General features: G+C 43.2%; 1 protein-coding gene and 1 long non-coding RNA gene across 14 annotated transcripts in view; one reads left to right on the top strand and one right to left on the bottom strand.

The window, feature by feature from the left end:
• The window catches only part of LOC144296226 (uncharacterized), a 31,012-nt gene extending 28,867 nt beyond the window's left edge, over window positions 1-2,145 (top strand). For both annotated transcript variants that reach the window (XR_013363391.1, XR_013363396.1), the window contains 3 exons: window positions 95-212; window positions 336-437; window positions 1,639-2,145. This is a non-coding gene — a long non-coding RNA (uncharacterized LOC144296226). The remainder of the gene's footprint in view (window positions 1-94; window positions 213-335; window positions 438-1,638) is intronic.
• DIS3L2 (DIS3 like 3'-5' exoribonuclease 2) overlaps window positions 1-22,054 on the bottom strand; it is a 346,721-nt gene that overhangs the window by 116,647 nt on the left and 208,020 nt on the right. For all 12 annotated transcript variants that reach the window (XR_013363376.1, XR_013363377.1, XM_077869235.1 and 9 more), the window contains one exon: window positions 20,714-20,793. Coding sequence is in view for 10 of the 12 variants with exons in the window: in XM_077869235.1 (XP_077725361.1) it covers window positions 20,714-20,793 (80 nt within the window). In the remaining 2 variants the exon portion in view is untranslated. The remainder of the gene's footprint in view (window positions 1-20,713; window positions 20,794-22,054) is intronic.

Here is a 22,054-nt window from a genome sequence, read left to right as displayed (position 1 = left end):
TTTTTCCCCCCTCTTTCTTTCAAATAAAAACATACCAACACCACGCTATGTCCTTGCTTTGCCACCTCTTAATCCTGGATGCCCCACCACACAGCAAGAGAAGGCACCACTGGCTGGCCTGGGCAGGGGGCAGTGAGTGGTAGCAGCTCATCCGACAGGTCTCCTGGCGGGCAAGGGTGAAGAAAGCACTTTATAGGCCAGTTCTATTAGAGGTGAGCTCAGTAAATGAAGCAGCACAAGCGGGCATGTTCCTTCTACATAAGAAACAACTATTTTCATGCCAGAAATGTGACTCCAGTTCACGGCAGCCTGTGGCTTTTGTCATCACTTTACAGGTCCAGCGTGTGTAGCTAGCCCAGGGAACCTACCCTTCCTCCTGCCTGTGGTGTACAGGGAATGCGTGCACGATCCCAGCAGACCGTTTCCCACAGACACAGGTTTGAACACCAGATTTCAGCAGATTTTCAAACCCATTTATTAATTTTTCTATTTTAGAAAAGCCTCTCTACAAAACATAATTACTGGTTTCTAATAGACAAATTTAAAAGAGGGGTACCATTTTCGACAAGTATTTAAGAAATCTAATAAGCATCTCTGTGAATTTAAATGCCTGTTCACTAGATGCAACTGCTCCCAACAACTGCTTAACCTGATCCCAGCCTTCCTTTCAGCTAGAATCAAAGCAGCTTTCATAGTCCCCTTGAATTTGGAGAGGCAATAGCTTTCAAAAGCTTTATGTCCTGTGACAAAACCCCTTAAAGGCTTTTCTCACATTCTGGAGAAGCTGTTTTAGTTTCTGATTATTTTTTTGCCATACCAAATTCATCTTTTTTGGATCTAATTACTCAGTTTCACTAATTAATTTCTTTTTCATGAAGAAGAAACCGTTTTCTGCTTCTCTAAGTTAACAAGAAATGATACTGTCACATATGCATGCTTATGAGCTGATGATAGGAGCTCACCCTTACTGGCCGTCCCCCAACAAGAGCACACTAACTGCTTGCTTCCTTGTTTACATTAATTCATTTAATCCTCACAATGCTGTGAGACGGATCTCTTCCTACAGATGAGGAAATAGACCTAGGGCAGGCAGACAGCTTGCATCAAGGTCTGGCTCCCAAGCCTAAGCCCTTGATTACCACTTTATGGGATTTGCGCCTTAATATCAGGTACCTGACTAATTTGTAATTGCTTCTTTCTTAACCCCTATAATACTACAAGCGCTCTTACTGTACCAGTTTGTAAAGGATCATACATTTACCTTGCAGAACACACACTTTAAGACAAATAGGTAGAAGAGAGTATGATTTTAAACAGAGCCAAAATTGACTCCTTTATAGGGACAGTAAATATTCACTGAAATTGAAAACCTACAACCAATGGTCACTTTCTATTTATGAATATCCATATATCAATATCAGTTTTAATTTAGTTTTCATATAAAGTATTTTGAATTGCTAAATTTTTTGGTAACTAGATGCCAATGCTTTAATTATTAATTCTTTATGGTTTTAACACTTCTGGATGGAAATCCTCTATAAATGTATTATATATTTCCTTTTCTTAATAGCAGAATATAATTCACTATTAATATATTAAGGTCCTTATGCTGAATATTTCTTTTATACTTTCCAATAGATGCTGGTGTGGTTGAGTAGGGCACAGTGTCCAGTCCCTAGGATGTACTCTCAATTTTACTTGTCACTTGTGTCACCAAAATGGAATTAACATTGTTCAGATGCAAAACCTCCTGGTTAATTGTAATCACAGTTATCACTGATTGGACCTGGCACATAAAATATTCAAATACTTCTCAATTAAATGAATCTACTGCACAAAATTTCTATGGGGTAGGTACTATTAATTTTAATGTTTTATAGGTGAAGACATTCAGGCTCAGAGAGGTTAGAGGACTTGCCTGATGGGGGAAGCCTGCATTAGAATACCGTTGGACTCTACTATCAATGTTCCTAACTATCACACCACAGGGCCACAAGGTCCCGCCATTTCCTGAGGGGTTTTAGTCATCCTTTGATGAGCAGCCCCCTTGACTTCTTGTTTCTTAGCAGCTTTGTTGAGATCGAATGCACATACTATACCATTCACTCATGCAAAGTGTACAGTTTTAATACATGTACAATTGTGCCGCCATCACCACCATCAACACTAACATTAAAACATTGTGCTACCCCTAAAAGGAGCTGCATACCTGTTTTCAGCCACTTCCTATCTCTCTTCAACCTTCCCAGCCTCAGGCCACCACTAATCTACTCTGTCTCTATAGATGTGCTTCTTTTGGACATCTCATATACATGGAATGGTACAGTATGTGGTCTTTTGTGATTGTCTTCCTTTACCTAACAATGTTTCCAGTCAGTCCTTTATTTCTTTTTATGATTGAATAATGTTCCACTGTATGGTAATACTGCATTTCTTTATTCTTGAGTTGACAGACATTGGGGTTGTTTCTACTTTTAATGCCCCTTCACCTCCTAAAATAAATTTTTTTTTAAAACGATTTGTTTTCAGTAATCTCTACACCCAATGTGAAGCTTGAACTCACACCCTAACATCAAGAGTTGCATGCTCTCCTGAGTGAGCCAGCCAGGAGCCCCCAAAAGAAACTTTTTATCGAGGTATAAAATACAAAGTATACAATCCACAAGTATGAATTTTTACAAAGTGAATACACTTAGGTAATCACTCCCTAGTTCAAGATATAGAACATAACCAAAAGTCCAGAAGCTTCTTTTGTGCTTTCCACTCAGTCTTTCTACCCACCAAAGATAACTGGTTTTCTGACCTCTGCAATCTACAATCATTGATCAGAGTTGCATTTACACAAATGGATTCATTCAGTAGGTATATTGTGCGTGGGGGGATATCCGCCTTCTTTTGCTCAACGTGTTTGAGACTCATCCATGTTGAGTTTTAAATCCGGTCTGTACCACCACTGTTCCATACTCCTTTGTAAGACTACACCACAATTTATCCATTTTACTGTTGATAGATACTTGGGTTGTTTTCAATGTTTTGCTATCATGAATCACACTTCCAGGAATACTCTTGTCCATATGTACTCATTTCTGTTGCCTATATATCTAAGAATGAAACTGCTAGGCCACAAGTGTGGATCTATTCAGTTCGATTACATACTGTACAACCGTTTTTTCAAAGTGGTCATCCTAAACTGCACTACTACTCTGTGTACAAGAGGTCTCATTGCTTCACACCTCCACTAACAATTGGTATTATCAGCTTTCAAAAATCTTTAGCTATTCTGGTAGGAACATAGTAGTAACTCACTGTGGTTTTGATTTCCATTTTCCCTGTGGACTAATGATATTAAGAACTTTTCCTATGTTTCTGACTACCAGCTATCTATTTTAGAAAGTGCCTATTCAACTCTTTACATATTCTCAATAGGAGTCCTTTGCTTCTATAGATCATTACAAATGCCTTCTCCTCTGAGGCTTGCCTTTTCATTATTTTGATGGTGTCTTTTGATAAACGGAAGTTCTTAAATTTAATGAAAGTCAACTTATCACTTTCTTCCTTGAAGGTGAATACCTTCTGTGTCCCACTGCAGTAATCTTTGCCTATCTCAAGGTCATGAGGCTATTCTTCTATATTATCTTCTAGAAGTGTATGTTGTACCTTTCCAACTTAGATCTATGAGCCACGTGGAGTTGACTTTTATAGAAGATGTGAAGGAGGAATCAAATTTCATTTTTCCCCATAATGGATACACAGTTGATCTAGAATTTTTTTCTCTACTACACTGAGAAATACTGTGTTGTAGAGACACTATGACACCTTTGTTGAAAACCAGGTGATCATATATATGGGTCTGTTTCTGGACTTTCAATTCTATTTCCACCTTCACTTCTGAATAGCAACTGAATATTTATTATTTCAACATCACCTCACTAGAATTCCAGCTCAATCTAACATACCTCAATATAATCTTTCCATTTTATATTAATAATAATTTTCACTGAACACTTACTTTTTGTCTGGTGTGGTTTTAAATGCCAGGGATTGATCTCATTTAATCTTCCCAGCAATTTTAAGTTAGGCATTATTATCCCCATCTTATAGACTGGGAAATGTGAGGCATGGACAGGTTAATTCTTTCCTTTGGAATATGGACTGTATCTCTTCCCATCTACTTTTGTGGAGAAGCATCAGTAAGTAGCACAAGCAACTTTAGGCAGTTACTGCTAATATCTTTAAAGTGAAGTTGTGTTTTTGCAACAACAGGCATAAGAGGAGCTTTGTTCCTTTAGCTTTTCATACACTCAGAATTTTGAAACTAGAAGACACCCAAAAAACTGTCTAGTCCAAGCACCCATATAGCCGAAGAAGGAGAACCTCAGAGAAACCACAGACAAACCCAAACTTACGTGATGCAGTTGAGGCAAAGATAAGAACCCAGCTCTCCTGCTCCCATTCCAGTGCTCTCTCTGGTATACCACAACTGCCTCTCATCATGCATAAATGTGTTGGATCACTGAGACTCTTGAGCTGGCTTCCAAGTTTACCTTGGTGCCAGATACTTGAGGATGCCTGACTGGTGGGTGCCAGATTATCTTGGCTTTAATGAGCAAGGAAACTGGAACCAATCAGCAGAGCTGGAAGCAGATGAACAGGCCACAGTCCAAATTTGGTTTAACAAGGTGCACTGAGACATCCATGAAAAAAGAGAATTTCCGAAGCCCAGACCCCACAGAAATCAGGCTAGCAAGATTTGAATGGAACATAGGAATAAGACTTAGAGGGGTGGAGCTGCCTCTCCACTTAATCTTTCCACTTAGATTCTGTGTCCTCAAAACAGGAACTCATTGGCAAGCATCCCAGAAGCCCACTTCCATGCCAGAGGCCTCGCATGACTATTCAGTTACTTGGGTTTTTTGAGTCAAGGTATGATTCAGTAAAAAATGACCATACAACAAGGAGAGTTAAAATTGTTCACTCATCGATGCCCCAGATGAATGGAGAAGACGTGTACTTCCTTATGAGTCGACGGTTCTACAGAATTTTCCATTTTTCTTCCCAAGTTCATTATCTAGGGTCACACTATGAAAATAAGGTTTGTCTGAGACCAAGTACTTAGATTACCTGGAATCTGCCTGAGGTCAGAATGCCCTCTGACATAAGAGATTGCGAGAGGAAAAAAAAAATCAGTGTTTCAAAACCAAGATTAGAAATGACTTCACATAGAAGAGGAACATAGGACTAATAGCATTGAAAATACCAGGCATCATAAATATGTCAGAGACAAACCCAGAAACATATCAAAGTAGAAAGGAGCCCTGAAGTAGAATTTTTCTTTCCCAAAATCTGTGGAAGATTATCAGAGGTTCTCTTCTAGAACACAAGGAACAGATTTTAAACAGAGGTTTTTGGGTTTTTGTTTTGTTTTGTTTTGTTTTGTTTTTTGGCTAAATTAAATGTTGCACTTGGATATTATTTTTAAGCCATATGCGCCATATGTTTCCAGCTGGTTGATTAAACTTTCCTAATGAAGTTGAGTTGCCTCTTCCTGTATAGTGTTCAACATTCAGGAAGGACTTCCCTTTGAAACATGGCACTTCAAGTCCAACCCACTGAAGTGGATGAACCAGGTAGAAGCATAACCAATGAACTAAGAGAATGGGGTGAGGTGGGGGAGGGCAGAGAGGGGCAAGCCTGAGTCCAGGGGTTTAAATGAAATTTATATTCCAAAAGGCTAGAGAAGGCTGAAATAGGAAAACAACTGCAAGAGCAGCACCTAGAAAGCTGAGAAAGACAATTCAAGATGAGGAGGATGGCTGGAAGGAGTGGCCCAGTAGTAAGAGAGCAGACCTGTGCCAGGTTGCCTCCTAAGGGCCTTGGGAGAATATACAGGATTGATGTCTATGTGCATATATATCTGTCTGCTTGGGCACTCTTGTGAGGCAGGTCAGGGACAGAGCTTTGGCAGGTCAGTGATGGAGCTTTAACAGGCTCACACAGCAAAAGGCTGTGTTATCTACATGGTGCTGGAAGAAAGACTCTGATGTAAAGCGTATTTCCCCACCTAATGACGTAAGTGACAATAGCCTAGGACCCCTGCCAATGGTGTGTATGTGTATATGTTGTGAGAACATGGGGTATAAGGTGGGGCCCAGCCAGAGCTACAGATTGCTAGGCATGGTAAAATATCCTGTGCCAGGTTAGGAGTAGTGCAGAGCACAATGTGATGCAATGCTTTAAGTCATCTCAGGGTTGGGTACTGTGTATGCAGCAGGAGGAACAGCAGATCAGGTCTCCCACCAGATGTCCTACTTTGGCTTCTGTAAGAATGCAGCAATTATACAGCCACCAGAGTACACTGACAAAACAGTTCTCATGTTGGGGCTTGCAGAGCAAGGCATGGGCACATTCTTCCCTAAAGGGAATGAATGTCCTCAATGATACTCTTCGTGGGAAGGGGCAAGTTGTCAGACAGGAAATGTAGAATGGAAGAAGTAAGTCCATGGCCTTTTTCTAGAACCTTTTAAGTCCAGACTTCAAAAGGCAGATGTTGAGGTGTGGGTACCTGGATGATGCTCATAGTGTGGAGGCAGGTCAGGACCTGGGTGGGCCTGGATCTGGGAGCAAGGGCAAAGCAAGCCACTTCCTGATGCTTTGTGTTACTCTCTGTCCATCTTCCTTGAGCTGTCCTCTAACTTTCAGGAAACTCCTATTGAAAAGTTATACTCTAGTTTCAGCTGTGCCTGAGGTACAACAAGCAAAGGATTATAGTGACCATACATGAACCAAGGCGGTAACAAGTCCTGTCAGCCCCTAGAGTCGGTGGGCAGTGAGAATGGTGATTAGGAAGAAGGAAATGGACATCCAAAGGGTGAGTATCCACGTGGTCCAGCTGTCTTCCCATCTGGGAATCCTTCTCTACTGCTAACCTTTGGAACTCTGGGTTTCTTTTACTAGAGAAGGCAGTTTCCTTTTTGCTGGGCTCTTGGTAGTACAGGCTTTCAAGCAATTCTTGGCTCTCTGGTCAGTATGAATACATTTCAGAGTTAGGAAGCTCCTGAAGGTGCTTGAAGGTACAAGTAGTCAGGGTGGAAACCCTTAACTGCTATGAAAAGGAGCAATTTGTGTCCTGTCTGGAAGGTAACTAAACGTGGCCATGAGAAGGTAGGTAACTCACTCATCCTTCAAGCATTAATAGGAAGCATAATATCAGGTATATTCTGATTTATGCCATTCATCTGGCCATGGATCTAAGCAGGTACTTAAAATCTTCAAATATACTGTGTTTTTAAGTTAAAAATGTTTCTGGGATGCCTGGGTGGCTCAGTGGTTGAGCATCTGCCTTTGGCTCAGATCATGATCTTGGGGTCCTGGGATCAAGTCCCACATCAGGGTCCTCACAGGGAGTCTGCCTCTCCATCTGCCTATGTCTCTGCCTCTCTCTGTGTCTCTCTCGTGAATGAATGAATGAATGAATGAATACATAAATAATCTTTAAAAAATGTTTCTGCACTTATTTCTTATTTAATTGTACAGTGATCCAAGAAATGGTGTGTATGATACCAATGACTTTAAAAACATGTTTAATTGCTTAACGCAAAGCCATTTATGTTTTCTGTCTGTTGAGAACAATCTCAATCTTTATCCATGGGTACAGTGTTCTACATACGGTTATGAGAGCTCCCCTGTTAACTGGGCTATTCACATTTTCTACAGTTTCAGTGAACTTCTAGTCTGTTTGAACCATCATTTCCTGGGAAAGGTCTATTACATTAACCTAGTGTGAAGATGGATTTATCAACTTCTTCTTGTATCTCTGTCAACTATTATTTTATATATTTTGAAGCTATATTATTTCATCATATATATTCAGACATTTTCCCAATGAAGCAACCCTTCTAATAATCATTTAGTGACTCTCTTTACATTTAGTAATGTAGTCTATCTTAAAGTTGGTTTAACAAAAATTAACAAAAAATACACTAGCTTTCTTTTGCTTAGTTCATGACTGCTATAGCTTTTCTTTTTACAGATATATCTATTTAATCTTTATCTATTTAATCTTTGTGTCTTCGGGTTGATTTTTCCAGTCTGTCTTTGCTTTCTAACTATAGAGTGAAATTTGATGTGCTTATTAATTTGGCACCTTTGTATCTGCTTTTTATTTGTCCTGCTTCTATATTTTTCTTTTGTCAGGTGTTCTTTTAGATTGAAGTGTTTTTGTTTTTCTCAGTCCTTTCTCAACTAGTTTGGAAGTTATTTACAGTATTTCTACTATTATTTAAAAGATATTTGAAATGTTTATGGAACATGAACACTATAAATACAGTATATATGATATGAAATATAAAATAATGCAGAAATTATTAAAAAGCATATGTTTATATGTTCTAAATTCTGTTCCAAAGTTAAATCCTACATGCCAATTTTTTTCAAATATTAATGGTTTTTGGAAAAAGACCCTTGACTTGATAATTAATAGCACTCTAATACAAGAAAAAAGAAAATAAGATCTTATAGCCATGTTTGATATTTTGCCTTTTTTTTTTTTTTTTTAAGATTTCCACTTGTGGCAGGGCCAAAATTAGAAATAGGAATTTTTCTTAGTCAAGTAAATGAATTATGGTTTTCACTATGACAAGCATGAAAGGCAGAATAGAGTTTGGTTATTTGTTTTGTGTATTTTTTTAGAGGGGTAGAGGGGGCTTCTATTGTTACATTTATAACAGGTAATTCTCATTTTTCATTCAGTACCTGAACCCACAGTGTATTTTTACATAGTAAGTCATCTTTATACCTTCCCCTTATCTCTCTCTTTTTTTAAAAAGATTTTATTTATTTATTCATGAGAGACACACAGAGAAAGAGAGAGGCAGAGACACAGGCAGAGGGAGAAGCAGGCTCCATACAGAGAGCCCGATGTGGGACTTGATCCCAGGTCTCTAAGATCACACCCTGGGCTGAAGGCAGCGCTAAACTGCTGAGCCACCAGGGCTGCCCACCTTCCCCTTATCTCTAAACATTTGTGAAGCTAATAGTTATAGACTTTCCCTTTTTAAAAAGATTTATTTATTTATTTGAAAAAGAGAGAGAGAGAAAAAAATGTATTTGAGGGATGGGGAGGGAGAGGGGGAAAAACTCAAGTACACTTCCACTCTAATTGTGGAATCCGACATGGGGCTCCATCTCACGACCCTGGGATCATGACCTGAGCTGAAAGGCACTTAATTGACTGAGCCACCAGGTTCCCCTAGGCTCTCCTTTCCTAATGTAAGCAACTAAAGCTATACATTTTCCTCGAAGTATTGCTGTAGTTGCACCTTTGCATGTTTCATGACTTTTATATATGCTGACATTTACTAGAAGTTTATCTTTGGCAAATCTTTAAGGCTTTGGTTTAGGGCCAATTCCTCCAGAAAGCATATGCTTATCATTCTACCTGGCTTCTGGAAACATTGTCTACCTGGTGCCTCTTTAAGCAACTGGCTTAGGATTTTATGGACTATGTAGATAGTGTTAATTCAGACATCAGAAGATGCCATTAGGTTAGCTACTTTAGCACACACATCCTTCTTTGATCATCTGCTCTTGTTTTAGTCCTGATAAGAGGTAATAAGTGCCTAACTTATTACACACCCTGGTCAGCTTAGCCATATACTTTAAAAAGATACTTTATTTATTTATTTAGATTTTATTTATTATCTGACAGAGAGTGAGAGAGAGCGAGCAAACACAAGTAGGGGGAGCAAAAGGTGGAGAGGGACAACCAGACTCCCTGCTGAGCAGGAAGTCTAACTCAGGGCTTAATCCCAGGATCCTGGGATTGTGACCTGAGCCAAAGGGAGATGCTTAGTCAAATGAGCCACCCAAGTACCCCAAAGATGCATCATTTTAAAAGGTTTTAATGAAGGTTTTTCAGGCTATCCATTCTACAGTATTACCAAAAATGTGATATGCAAATATTGTATATATACACATGTATATTTTTCTGAAAAGAGAGTCTTGCTATCATGAGATGCTTGAAGGCATGATGCTGAAGAGATTAAAATCACTGTCATATGTTCTGTTTCAGCCTTGTACAAACTAAAATAGCAGGTTTTATCTGATGTTTCACAGATCTCCAGGTAAGAGGAAATTCTGCAGATTAAGATCATTTAAAGTTGGGATACCTGGGTGGCTCAGTGGTTGAACATCTGCCTTCGGCTCAGGGTGTGATCCCGGGGTCCTGGGATTGAGTACCACATCAGGCTCCCTGCATGGAGTCTGCTCTCCCTCTGCCTGTGTCTCTGTCTCTGCCTCTCTCTCTCTCTCTCTGTTTCTCTCATGAATAAATAAATAAAAATTTTTAAAAAATCATTTAAAGTTGATTTCATTCTCAAAATGTCACTTGATTTCTATGTTCTGGTATTACCTTCGAGTTGTCTCTATATACCAATGGATCCTCCAAACATTCCCAAGAGAGTGAAATTAAAAACAAATTTCTTTCCAATGTCTCAACATACTACTAAAACCTCACTGATCCAGCTTTCTATTTCTTCAAACTGACAGACAAGCATATTGCCACTGCAGATATACTTGGTTGTTAAAAGGCCCTTTCTTAACTAGCAAGCCTGTTTGCCAATTGAATTCAAGGGAAAAAAAAATCTGGCATTTGTATCACAAACTTTTTTCTGTTTGCTTGTTTACTATCATGTTAAAGTTCATTCAGGAAGTGAATTTTAGCAGGTCATGGAGTTTGGAAATAGCAAAGATACAGATAGGAGAATAATGGACAAAAATGACAAAATGATATCACGAAGCAAGTTACTGTGGAAGCCTGCAGGTATGAAATGAGAGAGCAGAGCAGGCCATGAAAGAGATTCATGCAAGAGAAAATGGGGAAGTGAGCCTTAGATATGCCAACTCACAGAGCTAGAGGAACAAATGTCATGAACATAAGATAGAAGTCAGTGATCTCAGTCTCACTGAGACATGAAGAAATGGATTGAAAGACCTGATTGTGACAGGGGAAAGGTACACCTAATTCCAAAGAAACTGATTGTGACAGGGGAAAGGTACACCTAATTCCAAAGAAACAGACTCTTTTTCAGGAGACCTCATGGAGGAGGGTTATATGTCAGCATAGAAGCCTATAGGCAACCCACAAACCTAGGGCTGGATGTGTGCTGAAAATAAAAAAGGCAAGGCAAAAAAAACAGAAAAAGAAACACAGAAAGTATACAACTGGTTGCCTGGTTAGATGGACTAGACCAAATACAGGGAACCATGCATGATTCTCCAGATATGAAGATATCCAAGGAATGTACTGCCCTTAGGAAGCAAACAAAAAGGGGAATTAAATAGGGAAACACTGATGTTTATCACTGCATTAAAGACAAGAAGAAGATGTGCTAGTAGGATAGGAACAATTCATACTGCCAGGAAGAAAGAAAAGCTCTGCAGAGGTTTTATCTTGCTCTAGAAGTCTGATACAGAAGTAGGCAAGGAGGTCAGGCATTCTAAGTAGAAGGCAAAGGGCAAGTGCAGGCTCAGAGGTGGGGTAGAGTGCTATGGTTGCGCAGAACCTGGAGCATGTGTGCGTGCATATGCATATGCATGTGTGTTGGGAGGTGGGGAAGGTGGGAGAGGAGGCAGTGGGGACTAATCTTGAAGAACTTTGATAACAAAGCTCTACTAAAAATAGTAAGGACCATGTCCATAGGTCAAAGAGATTTTCAAGCAAAAAAGCAATCTGATCTGCTTCTGTGTGTACATAATAGAAAAGATAACTGGGTAGGAAGGTGGGTGGAGGGTGGCCAGAGAGGAGGGGAGGAAGTTACTGAAAAGGCTATGACAACAGTGCTGAGAAGAAGAGGATCCAAATGTGATTCCAGGATCTCTTAGAATAAGAAACTTTGGTTGACTGAGTGGCAGGTGGATGATTTAATAAAAGAAGGAGTCAGAGAAGAAACAGGTTCAGAGGGGAAGCAAGGTTCCAGCAGCCTTGTCCTGGTGCCTGCCATGCTCTTTCTCCCAGCAAAACCCCAAGTTTGGATTACTACAACTTCTCCCATACCCAGGAGTATGAAGATTACCGAAGAAAATCACCTGGCCTTGGTTCTATTGCACCTCAGCACACCTGAAGAGCGTTCAGTAAAGCTCTGTGTGATGGGATTCCAGTCAGCTCCCTCCCCTTCCCTTTTTCCTGTTTCTCCTACAATCCCCCCAAGACCCTTCCCTGTCCCCTTGGCCCTCAGCAGGGCTTCCTTTCCCAATTAAAAGGGATCTTATCAGGTGTGGATACTCAGCAGCAGCACCTGGTCTGGCCTCTTGGTCTCAGAGGAAGAGGAGTTCACCCTCCATGCCTCGGCCTCACTTTGCACTTAACACTCTGAATCATTCTCACTTTCTTCTTTGAGACCCTGGAAAATATTCAATCCTCTCTTTCCTAGATTTTCAATTTCTCCTTCTCCAAAGTCTCTTATCTTCCAATGGGGAAACATTAAAAATCCTTCCAGCTTAAAAGCAAAAGCAAAAAAAAAAAAAAAAAAAAAGCCTCCTCTGACCCTCCCCTCTCTGCCTCTGGTACCTTTCACAGTCAAGCTTCCCAAAGAAAACGATCTCCATTCCTGTTTTCCACTCTGTTCTCCACCACCTGCCGCCTGGCTTCCCCTCCTGGAAGCCACTGACAGCAGTTTCACCGAGGTCACCAATGCTATCCCACTGCTAAGCCCAAAGACTTGGTTCTCTTCTACGTGGCCTTTATGACCCTCTGCCATTCACCCTGCTCCACTTACCTCCTCTCCCTTCTGTTTGGCCACCAATCTCCACAACCTCATCCCAGGGGATGTCCTGTTGGACCTCCCTCCCAGGGGTCAGCCAGTCTTCCTCTGTGTCTGATTTCTCCTGGGCTGCCTGTCCTAGGCCCAGATCCCATCTCCAGCTCAACTCCTGTTCCTTGTCTCCTTGGTATTTCTAGCTGAATATCTCCCAGGGCCTCTAAACCCAACCTGTGCTGAGCTGAACTGTCTTTTCCCCCAAACCAGTTCCCCTCAATATTTCCTATTGAAGGGCATTATGTTCTACCCAGTGTCCAAGACAGATGCTTACATGACATTCTAGATTCTTCTCTTACTTCCAGTATCAAAAGTTTATTAACTCATTCATCCACTTGCTCAACAAACATTTGCATGTGTGCCAACTATGTAAAACACGGTGTTCTGGGCCCTGAGGGTTCAACTGCGAACAAAATGATGTCCTTGCTCTCATAAAGATGTCCATCCAATGGGGCAGACCCATAGAAGCGCCTTAAAGAAGATCAAGAAGACACTCGGAGATGTAGAGAAGGCTGTGGTGACAGGAATGGTCAGGAAGGACCCCTCTGAGCTGATATCTGAGCAGAACCTAAGAGTGGGGAGGGAGCTAGAGAGGAGGGATCAGGACAGAGGCAAGGAAAGCAGAAGTGCTGAGGCAGGAGCAGCCTGGCGTGTCTGAGGGACAAGACAGCAAGGAGGGCCAGAGGGGAGTGAGCCAGAGAGGGACTGTGGGACATGGTGCCAGAGAGGCAGAGTTAGTGGTGGGTCACAGTAAGGACCTGGATCTTTATCCTTTGTGCATAATGGGAACCTTGGAAGAAGTGAAGCAGGGGGATGGCCTGATGGGACGGGCATTTTGTAAGGACTGCCTTGACCTCAATATGTGGGAAGAAAAGGGCAGACGCAGGAGACCAGTTAAGAGGCTCAGGGAGCTGCCCGGACACCAAGTCCTGCCCCAATTTCCTTTCCTGGCTAATGCCTCCCTCCAGTTTTGGCTCCTGGGCCTCTGCCACAGTTGGGCACTTGCCACCTCTTACCTAGACTATTTTAATGCCACTGCTCTAATCCAGCCTCCTCACTGCTGCCAGAGTGATCTCTCCAACCTGCAAGTTGGATCCTAACTCTCTCCTGCTTAAGACTCTTTGCTTACCATTACACTCAGGATATAACTCCTTCCCAGAGCCTGCAAGCCCCTGTCCCAGCTGCCTCATGGGCTCCCCCCATCCCACCAAGTTTCAGCCACGCTATATTTTTGGTTCCTTTCAGTACCAAAGTCTTTCTGCCTCAGGGATTCCACACACTCCACTCCCTTAGCCTGAAATGTTCTTTCTCCACATTCTTCATCTGGCTCACCCCTGTTCATTCTCAAGTCTAGGTTAAAATGTTATCTGTCCCCCACCCCAGTCCCACATTTATACTATGAATCATTCCCACATTTACTTATTCAATTTTACTTGATATTATTTTTTTAAAGATTTTATTATTTATTTGGAAGAGACAGTGAGAGAGAGAGAGAGAGAGAGAGATAGCACAAGCAGCGGGGAAGGGTAGAGAGAGAAGCATACTCCCTGCTGAGCAGGGAGCCCCATGTGAGATTGATCCCAGGACCCCGGGATATTGACCTGATCCGAAGGCAGATGGTTAACCAACTGAGCCACCCAGGAGCCCCAATTTCATTTGATATTAACCTGGAGAGGACAGGAAATTCATCAAGTGTTTTCTGCTAGGTATATCTAGCACAGAGCACAGAGCGTGGTCCTTGATCATGTTTCTTGAATGAACAGATGCTGTTGTTCTCCAAGATAAAATACTACCTTCTCCATAAAATCTAAACTTCCCAGCAGGGCCTTTGAAGGAATTCATGGTTTCCCCCCTGCTTTGTCTACAACCACCAACCCTACTTGGACCTCACGCTCCTGGTATTCCAAGCACCTCTAAATCACCATGGAGCTTTGTATACACTCCTACCTCTTCCTAGAAAACCTTCCCCTCTTGAGTGCCTGCAAACACCGCAAAGATTCACCGAGCACATACCCTGGGCTTGGGCATCTGTGGCAGCGAATGGTGGGCAGACAGAACGAGATCAGTAAATCAACAGTGGATGATTGGTGAGGAAAGGAGGAGAAGGAGTGGGGGGTGGGGGCAGTTGAAGCAGAAAAGGGAGGGAGGGCCTTACTGAGAAAACAGTCAAATCTTGAGGTAGCCACTGGGCTCTCCTGGGACATGGTGCTATAGGCAAAGGGAGAGAAGCACAAAGGCTGAAGAGCGTAGGATGAGGGGAGCTGGAGCGGAGGCTCTGCAGGCTCCCATGAAGAGGGATGCAGAGAAAGAAGAGTTAAAGAAGGCACCTAGGGGAAAGTAGTCCAAAAATCAGAACCAAGAGCAAGTAGGGCCCTCTGAGTCCAAGGAAGAAAGAGTGTCAAGAAGGAAGAGCAAAGAGCCAAACGCTGCACAGATGTTGGGTGAACTGAGGTCAGGGACAACCTGTTTCGTTGAACTTCCCGAAGCTATGTTGCAGAGTGAATAGGAACAAACTGGAAGCAAGGAAGTGGCAGCAGCAGGTTTGGAGCACTCTGTTAAGGTGTCCTGATGGACACAGGAAGGTAGGAGTTCCTGAGGTGGAGCAGGGCTGTGGAAAGATCTTGTAGGATGAAGAGACTGAAGTTTGTGCACAGACAAGAGGAAGCCAGGCCAAAGGGAAATGTCAAGAGTTGGGGAGAGTGATTGGCGGGGTGAGATCCGTCCAGAGAGGAGAATGGAGTCTAGGAGGGGGTTCTGGCCTGGTACCTGGGATTTACCCAAATGTTTACCCACAAGCTCCAGGACTTCCATGCTCTTTTCCTTCCCAGAGGCAGATCTGGAGACATCCTGCCAGCAGTTTGCTCTCTAAAGCTACCACCACCCATCCTATCGATTAGGTTCTCTAGTCTAAGCCAGGAACACAGGGCCCAGTCTCTCCAGCTCTGACTTCCACACTGCCTCCAAAGGCATTAGTCATGACAAGGACTCTCAGCAGGTGACAAATACAGCCACGAGGGAAGTTACAGAGTTTAGGAATGCTATGAAATTCTTAGAGGGGATCCCTGGGTGGTGCAGCGGTTTAGTGCCTGCCTTTGGCCCAGGGCGCGATCCTGGAGACCTGGGATCAAATTCCACATCGGGCTCCTGGTGCATGGAGCCTGCTTCTCCCTCTGCCTATGTCTCTGCCTCTCTCTCTCTGTGTGTGTGACTATCATAAATAAATAAAAATTAAAAAAAAAAAGAAAGAAAAGAAATTCTTAGAGGCTCTGCTCCTAGTCTCTCATTCCTATTCCCTTACTGGGACAGAGCTCCCTAGTCCCTATTCCTTCAGAAAGAGAAAGCCAAGCAACCAGGAAGGCAACACAAGCAAACCAGGCAGGAAGACTGGCGCCCCCAACAGAAAAGTAGGTAACCTGCATTCCTGAGGCCCATCAGACTGGATGACATCTGTTTATCTGAGCAGTTTTCTTACACCGGGACATCAGGATGGCTCCTGCTCTGAGTCAGATGGCTCCACTCTGGGGACGGGAAATATGAGCAGGTGGCCAAATAGAGGGGTATGCTCCTGCTCCTTGGGTTCAGAGATGAAAACAGCAAGGAGACAGGCAGGCAAGACGGATTGACTGTGGGTTCCAGCCCAGGCATTCCCTCCAGACCTCTGCTGCGTTGTGGCTAAGGTGTAAAGTCCCCAGAAAGCCTCCAGGAGGAATGGGTTTGTTTGTTTACTTATTCTTATTCACTCATTCACTCATTTTCCCCCAGTGGTTTCTAGTACATTCACAACATTGTGCAACTATCAGCTATCAAATCCCAGAACATTTTCGTCACCCCAAAAAGAACCCCCAAATCTATTAGCAGTCATTCTCCATTCTCCCTTCTCCCCAGGCCCCAAATTCATCATGTCTAAGGCCTGGCTAGGATAATCCTGCCACGATCAAAGGCAGAGCACTCATTAGAGAATAAAACATTAGAGAAAGTAGCCTTGAGAGAGGCCAGGAATGCCAATTTCCTGTAGGATCTGGTAGGGGCCTGGATAGACTAAGCTGAGTAAAGGTCCCACCTAAAAATTTCCTCTCAAGACAGAAGAGAAGCAATAAGGCTTGTCTAGTAGAGGAGAATGGGTTCCTATTACTCTGGACTTGGATGGGCCCAATAAGGAGGCCCTAACAGCCACCGAGAAGTCTGGACACAGGCTGCCATGTACCTCGGACTTCATAAGGGCAGAAGTGACTCCATGACCCGGTATGCTGGTAACAGGCTCCAGCATCTGGAAGAACATACAGGATGCTCAGCTGAGGGGCTGGGATGCAGAGGCGCTTAACAGCAATCATCCCATACCTCAGGTGTGGTCACATGAGAGACAAGACTTATTCTGGAGGCCCCAACAGGTACACATGGGACCAAGAGAAGGAAAACTGCAAGATGGCAGTATTTCAGATCATGACAGGGAAGGACTTCCTAAGGGTCATGCAATCTTAAGGTCAAATGGGCTGCCTGTAAGGTAGAGAGTTAAAATGCAATCTGGATATTCAATAAGCGGATGCTATGGAGGTAATCTGAAAACCAGAGAGTGATGTGACAACTGTGGCGCTCCCACACTTGAGTGGTGAGGTCAACTGTGAGGTGTGTTGCAAGTTATCTGTTACAATAATAAAACACAGGAGTGGATGATTTTACCGTCTTTAGGTCCTGGGTTGTCTTTATAACGCCACTCTTCTTCACTTGCATTATTCTGTATTTTCTCAAGCGAAAGTGGATTACTCCATGTTCAAGTTAGTGGGCTGGGTAATGCCCATGAGAATGTTCCACTTGAGTGTATTTTTAGGCTCCAGGAAGTGGGGTGATAATCAGTAGGTTAGATGGCTGTTAGAATCCCTTAGAGACCTGAGATTCCTCGAGGGAGGGGGCACCCCGTCCTCAGCCTGCCCACATAATTCTGACTTCCTGGAAAACAGGTGACACTGCCTTTCTGCAGAACTGATCTGCAGGCTATAAGGTCTAAGTCTCACACTTGCAGGAGACACTGGTCATAAGTCCTGAGGGTACATCTGAACTTTACAGAATGGGACAGTGAAGACCAGATAAGTTACATCTGTCTGTTTTATTTGCACAGAATGGTCATTCTGATGATTTCAATAGGACCAAATGAAAGTCTGACCTCTATATTTTCTTTAAATAAAAATGGTTATAGATGATGTAAATATGCCCAGAAGACACTATTTGCTTCTTGAAACATTAAACATTTTTTCCTCTAAGCAAAAATTGACATGAACTGGTAACTAACGGAACCTGAACTCAGCCAACCTCACCCCAATCCAAACTGGAATTGACTTTCACTTTTCATCCCCCTGGATAAATAGCCTTGGCAGAAACCCTTGTCACAAAGGCCAACTGTAGAAGTGCCACCATAAAAATGCTTGACTGACCAACTCCGGCCTTTTCAGATTCTTCCCTGATTCCTTTTCCATGTCCTTTTTCTGCTACTCTGCCAAGTGACCAGATGTTAATTACTCCCCTGGAATGCAAGAATAACTAAGCAGATGGAAGGTATCTGATCACCTGGTGCAGTGCGCTACTGGGCAGCCTGTGACTTTTGGCACCTCATAATTCTTTTTTATTACAAAAATTTTTTCATTATAAAACTATTATTACCACATTATAAAAATTTGGAAACTAGAGAAAAGAGAAATATCACTGATGATCCCATCATCCTAATAAAATTGCTGTTTGCATTTTGATGCATTGTCTACTTTTCTCCAGGGCGCTCTGTGTATGTAGCCATAGGGACTACCTACATTTAGCTGATTTGTCCTCTGAAAAGGATGTGTGGTGGCTTAGACAGATGTGTATTATCAGACAGTCAACTCCATGTAGACACAGTCTCTCCCAAACCAGCTCATCCTCTTGCTGTCCTGGCTTTTCACTTGTAAATTCTATCTCCCCATCATCCAAGTTGAAACTTCTGCTCCATCTTGTATAGCTCGAAGACTCTTCTCCCTCAATCTCAACATCCATTTCCACTGATTCTTCTGTCATGACTCCTCTGTCACATCTGCCCTCCTCACGCTCCTTAGTACTGCCATCTCCTCTAGTCCAGTTTGTTATCTATTTCTCTAAATGATTATAAAGCTTCTCTGCCTCTACTTCTTCCTCTTCTCCTTCATCTTGTACTGCTAGATTATTTTCCTTATTTTGACGGCTCTCCTTGAACAAGAGACTGGAAACAATTGGTTTTCAATGGTCTGACACAGAACATTCTTTGGTTGGAAATTTACAAACATGTATGATTTGTCCCTAATCTACTTTTCCTGCCCTATCATCTACCATTTCCTTACAGAAACCCCCTGCTGATAATCTGCTACCCTAACTAGAAGATGTAGAGTGTAGTATATAAGGCAAGTGAGGCAGGACATGTGTCTGCTCCCTGGGGTCCCTACAAGAATACCATCCAGGCCAGCTGAGATGTGGTAACAAGTGTTAGAACTATAGCCTTCTGCCATCAACAACTATAAAAGTGGACAAAATAAATGAAATGACTGTTTTCAAGCATCAGACTCCAAACAGAGCAGGGCTGTGGACCTGGAGAAGGGAAGTTCATTGTCACCTGGCTTCCTGCCTGGTGGCACTTTTCACACTGGGCGGGGTGCTGGGGTGGCAGCTCACAGAAAGAGACAGGCTCAAGTCTCTGCACTTAGTAAATATTGCCCAGAAGATGAGAAACCAACCCAGTATTTGCTTTTTTAAGTAGGCAGCTCACATTCTGGATTTTAAAAATCTGTAATTGCTCCAAAAGTTCTACGGGAATTTTTCTCTCTTTATGTTTTATGTTTCTTTCAATTTTCTTTGGTTGAATATGCCGAGCAACCTTGCCTACAGTTTCAAAGAGGACTCCCACTAAAAGAAGATAAAAGCATTTTTAGGGAATGACATTTTCTGTCTCTCAGCCTCCTATCTACTATAGAGAAGAGAACACACACGGAATCTATGTGCAGTTTTGCATCAATGAAATATACAAACACCTCTGAGATGTTTTAAAAGACTGGGCCACTAGGCCATCAACACTTTGCCTCAGACTGAAACCTCAACGGGGGATAGCCATCACAGGCAAGCCGTCAAAGCCCAGGATAGTGCTGAAGCCTTATCCATGAATGACTAAAGCCAAAGCAGTCACCTAGATGCCATCCTAGAGAGGGGCAAGAGGCAGCTAAAGTCTAGGAGAAGCACATGGGAGAAGCATTAGAATGGGGACTGGTAGGGTTTCCTCTTCTCATATCCCACATACTACACTCCCTTGACCGACCAACCGACCAACTGACCAACCGACCGACCAACCTAGTTTTCAAATCCCACTCCTTCCTGCTTAGCTCCATCCCAAAAGAATGTTTAAAGAGCCCCTACAGGCTGCCTTTCAATAATCTGCTGGATAGATGGAGACCCGCTGGGAGTAGTGCAGGCTTCCCCAGTGCAACTCTGGAGGGCATTTGGCAGGGAAGGTGCTCCTACTACTGGCTGCTGAGTTTGCCTTTGGAGAGCACCCCAAATTTATCCCCATCTGTTGGTAAACGCAGGTAAAGAACCCAATGCTTCACCTAAGCAGTGCTTAAGGGCTTTCTTCTTTAACACACTACACCTAAACTGCAACTTCCTGAGAAGCCAAGGCCTGGAAGTAGTCCTTTTGCCCTCACTGCTACCTCTGTTGAGGCCTGGAAGGGTCCCCGTGAGAGGATCTTTTTTATTCTCACCCTCATCAAAGTCACCATAGGAACGCAATCTTTAGGTCCCATACTGTGCAGGCTCAGGAACAAAGCAAACCCAACCCTGGGAGTACTTGGCCACCTGGCTGACAAGAAAGACAAGCAGACTGCCTGCTACCCAGAAAGGTATAGAAATTTCCATCCTACCATCAGCAAGTGGCTTGCAGGAGAGGGCATCATCGAGGTCGCGGGCAGTTGATGGGTCAATGGTGAAGATACAGTCCTTCCTAGGAAAGATTGAAGACATGATTAGCAGTGCCACAAATACCAGAACCTTTATCCCACTGTACTAGAGTTTTAAAGAACAGCTACTTTGCAAATGTGCAAATGGTAGGCAAAGGGAAGAGGAACTTCTGTCACGGCTCTTCGAGAAGGGGATCATTTGTCAACTGTGGGACGGGAGAGGGAAATGGCGGATGCTACCAAGACTCCACAGGATCTCTGAGAGTCCTCCTCTCCCACTCTGTGAGCTAGCACCACTTCTGCTTGAGGCTGAGTGGAGAAGTGCAAGCAGGTAAAATGAGGTGGCTTCCATGGACGAGGCTTCCCAGAGTTTTCTGACATGAGGAGCAAGTGCCCTTGGTAAATTACTCTCCAAAGGTCACTTCTTGCTTTTGCTGCCCTCTTCCTCAGTGGCTAATGGGAACCTGTCCTTCAAGGATCTGTGCGAGGATGACTTACTGCTCCTTCTCCTATCTCCCCAAAGTGGGGGTTTGTCAGAGAATAAATCACCTGACTTATTGTGACAAAGGGGACAGGACCCAAGAATAAATTTTACGAAAACAAACAAAACTTTGGGCCATACAGTTAGCCGTAATACAACTATACTTGGAAATGTACCCAATCAGTTCGTGTCCACGGAATAGTTGTAGATTTCCCCCAAGCTCACAGAATTGGTATGCCTCCTCCCCATTTATCTTCACACGGTACCCCTGTGCATATCCCGCTCTTCATCTGTGAAGTGCAGGGACATTCTCATTTTCCTTTCCAGCTTCCCAAATAACATGCCCTACCTAGCTGCCAGTCTGACCACATAAATACCTATGGTTTGAGCAGTCTGTCCACAGTTCTCCATACCTCCTGCCTTCCCTCCCTGGGCACTGGCATGGGGGCTGAGGCGCTGGACAGAAAGCACCTGTTCTTCCCACACACAGGCCTTCTTGCTGGTGCCCTCTGCTGCCTCTGGACAATTCCCAAGTTCTCCGTCCATGTCCTCATGTCCTCCAGGTACTAGCAGTGCCACTGCTGCCAGGCCCCACTCTCCTCTGGAGCATCTGGGTACCCACCACAATTAGACTGGCTTGGTTCCCACAGACTTCTTTCTTCAGGTCACTCCTCTGCTTAAAGTGTCCCCAAAGCCCGCAGAGGCTGCCAAGCAGGCCCTGGTGTTGGCTTGCAAAGTTCTCAGGGCCTTCCTTCCTCTGTCCCCTTCTTCTCAATAACCCTCAGCAGCCTACTCTGACTCCTCACACTGATCAGCTCATCCCT

This window comes from Canis aureus, chromosome 24 (genome assembly GCF_053574225.1).
Source record: "Canis aureus isolate CA01 chromosome 24, VMU_Caureus_v.1.0, whole genome shotgun sequence".
NCBI lineage: Eukaryota > Metazoa > Chordata > Mammalia > Carnivora > Canidae > Canis > Canis aureus.
Note: the sequence above shows the minus strand (reverse complement) of the source record. Positions and strands in the feature narration are given on the sequence as shown.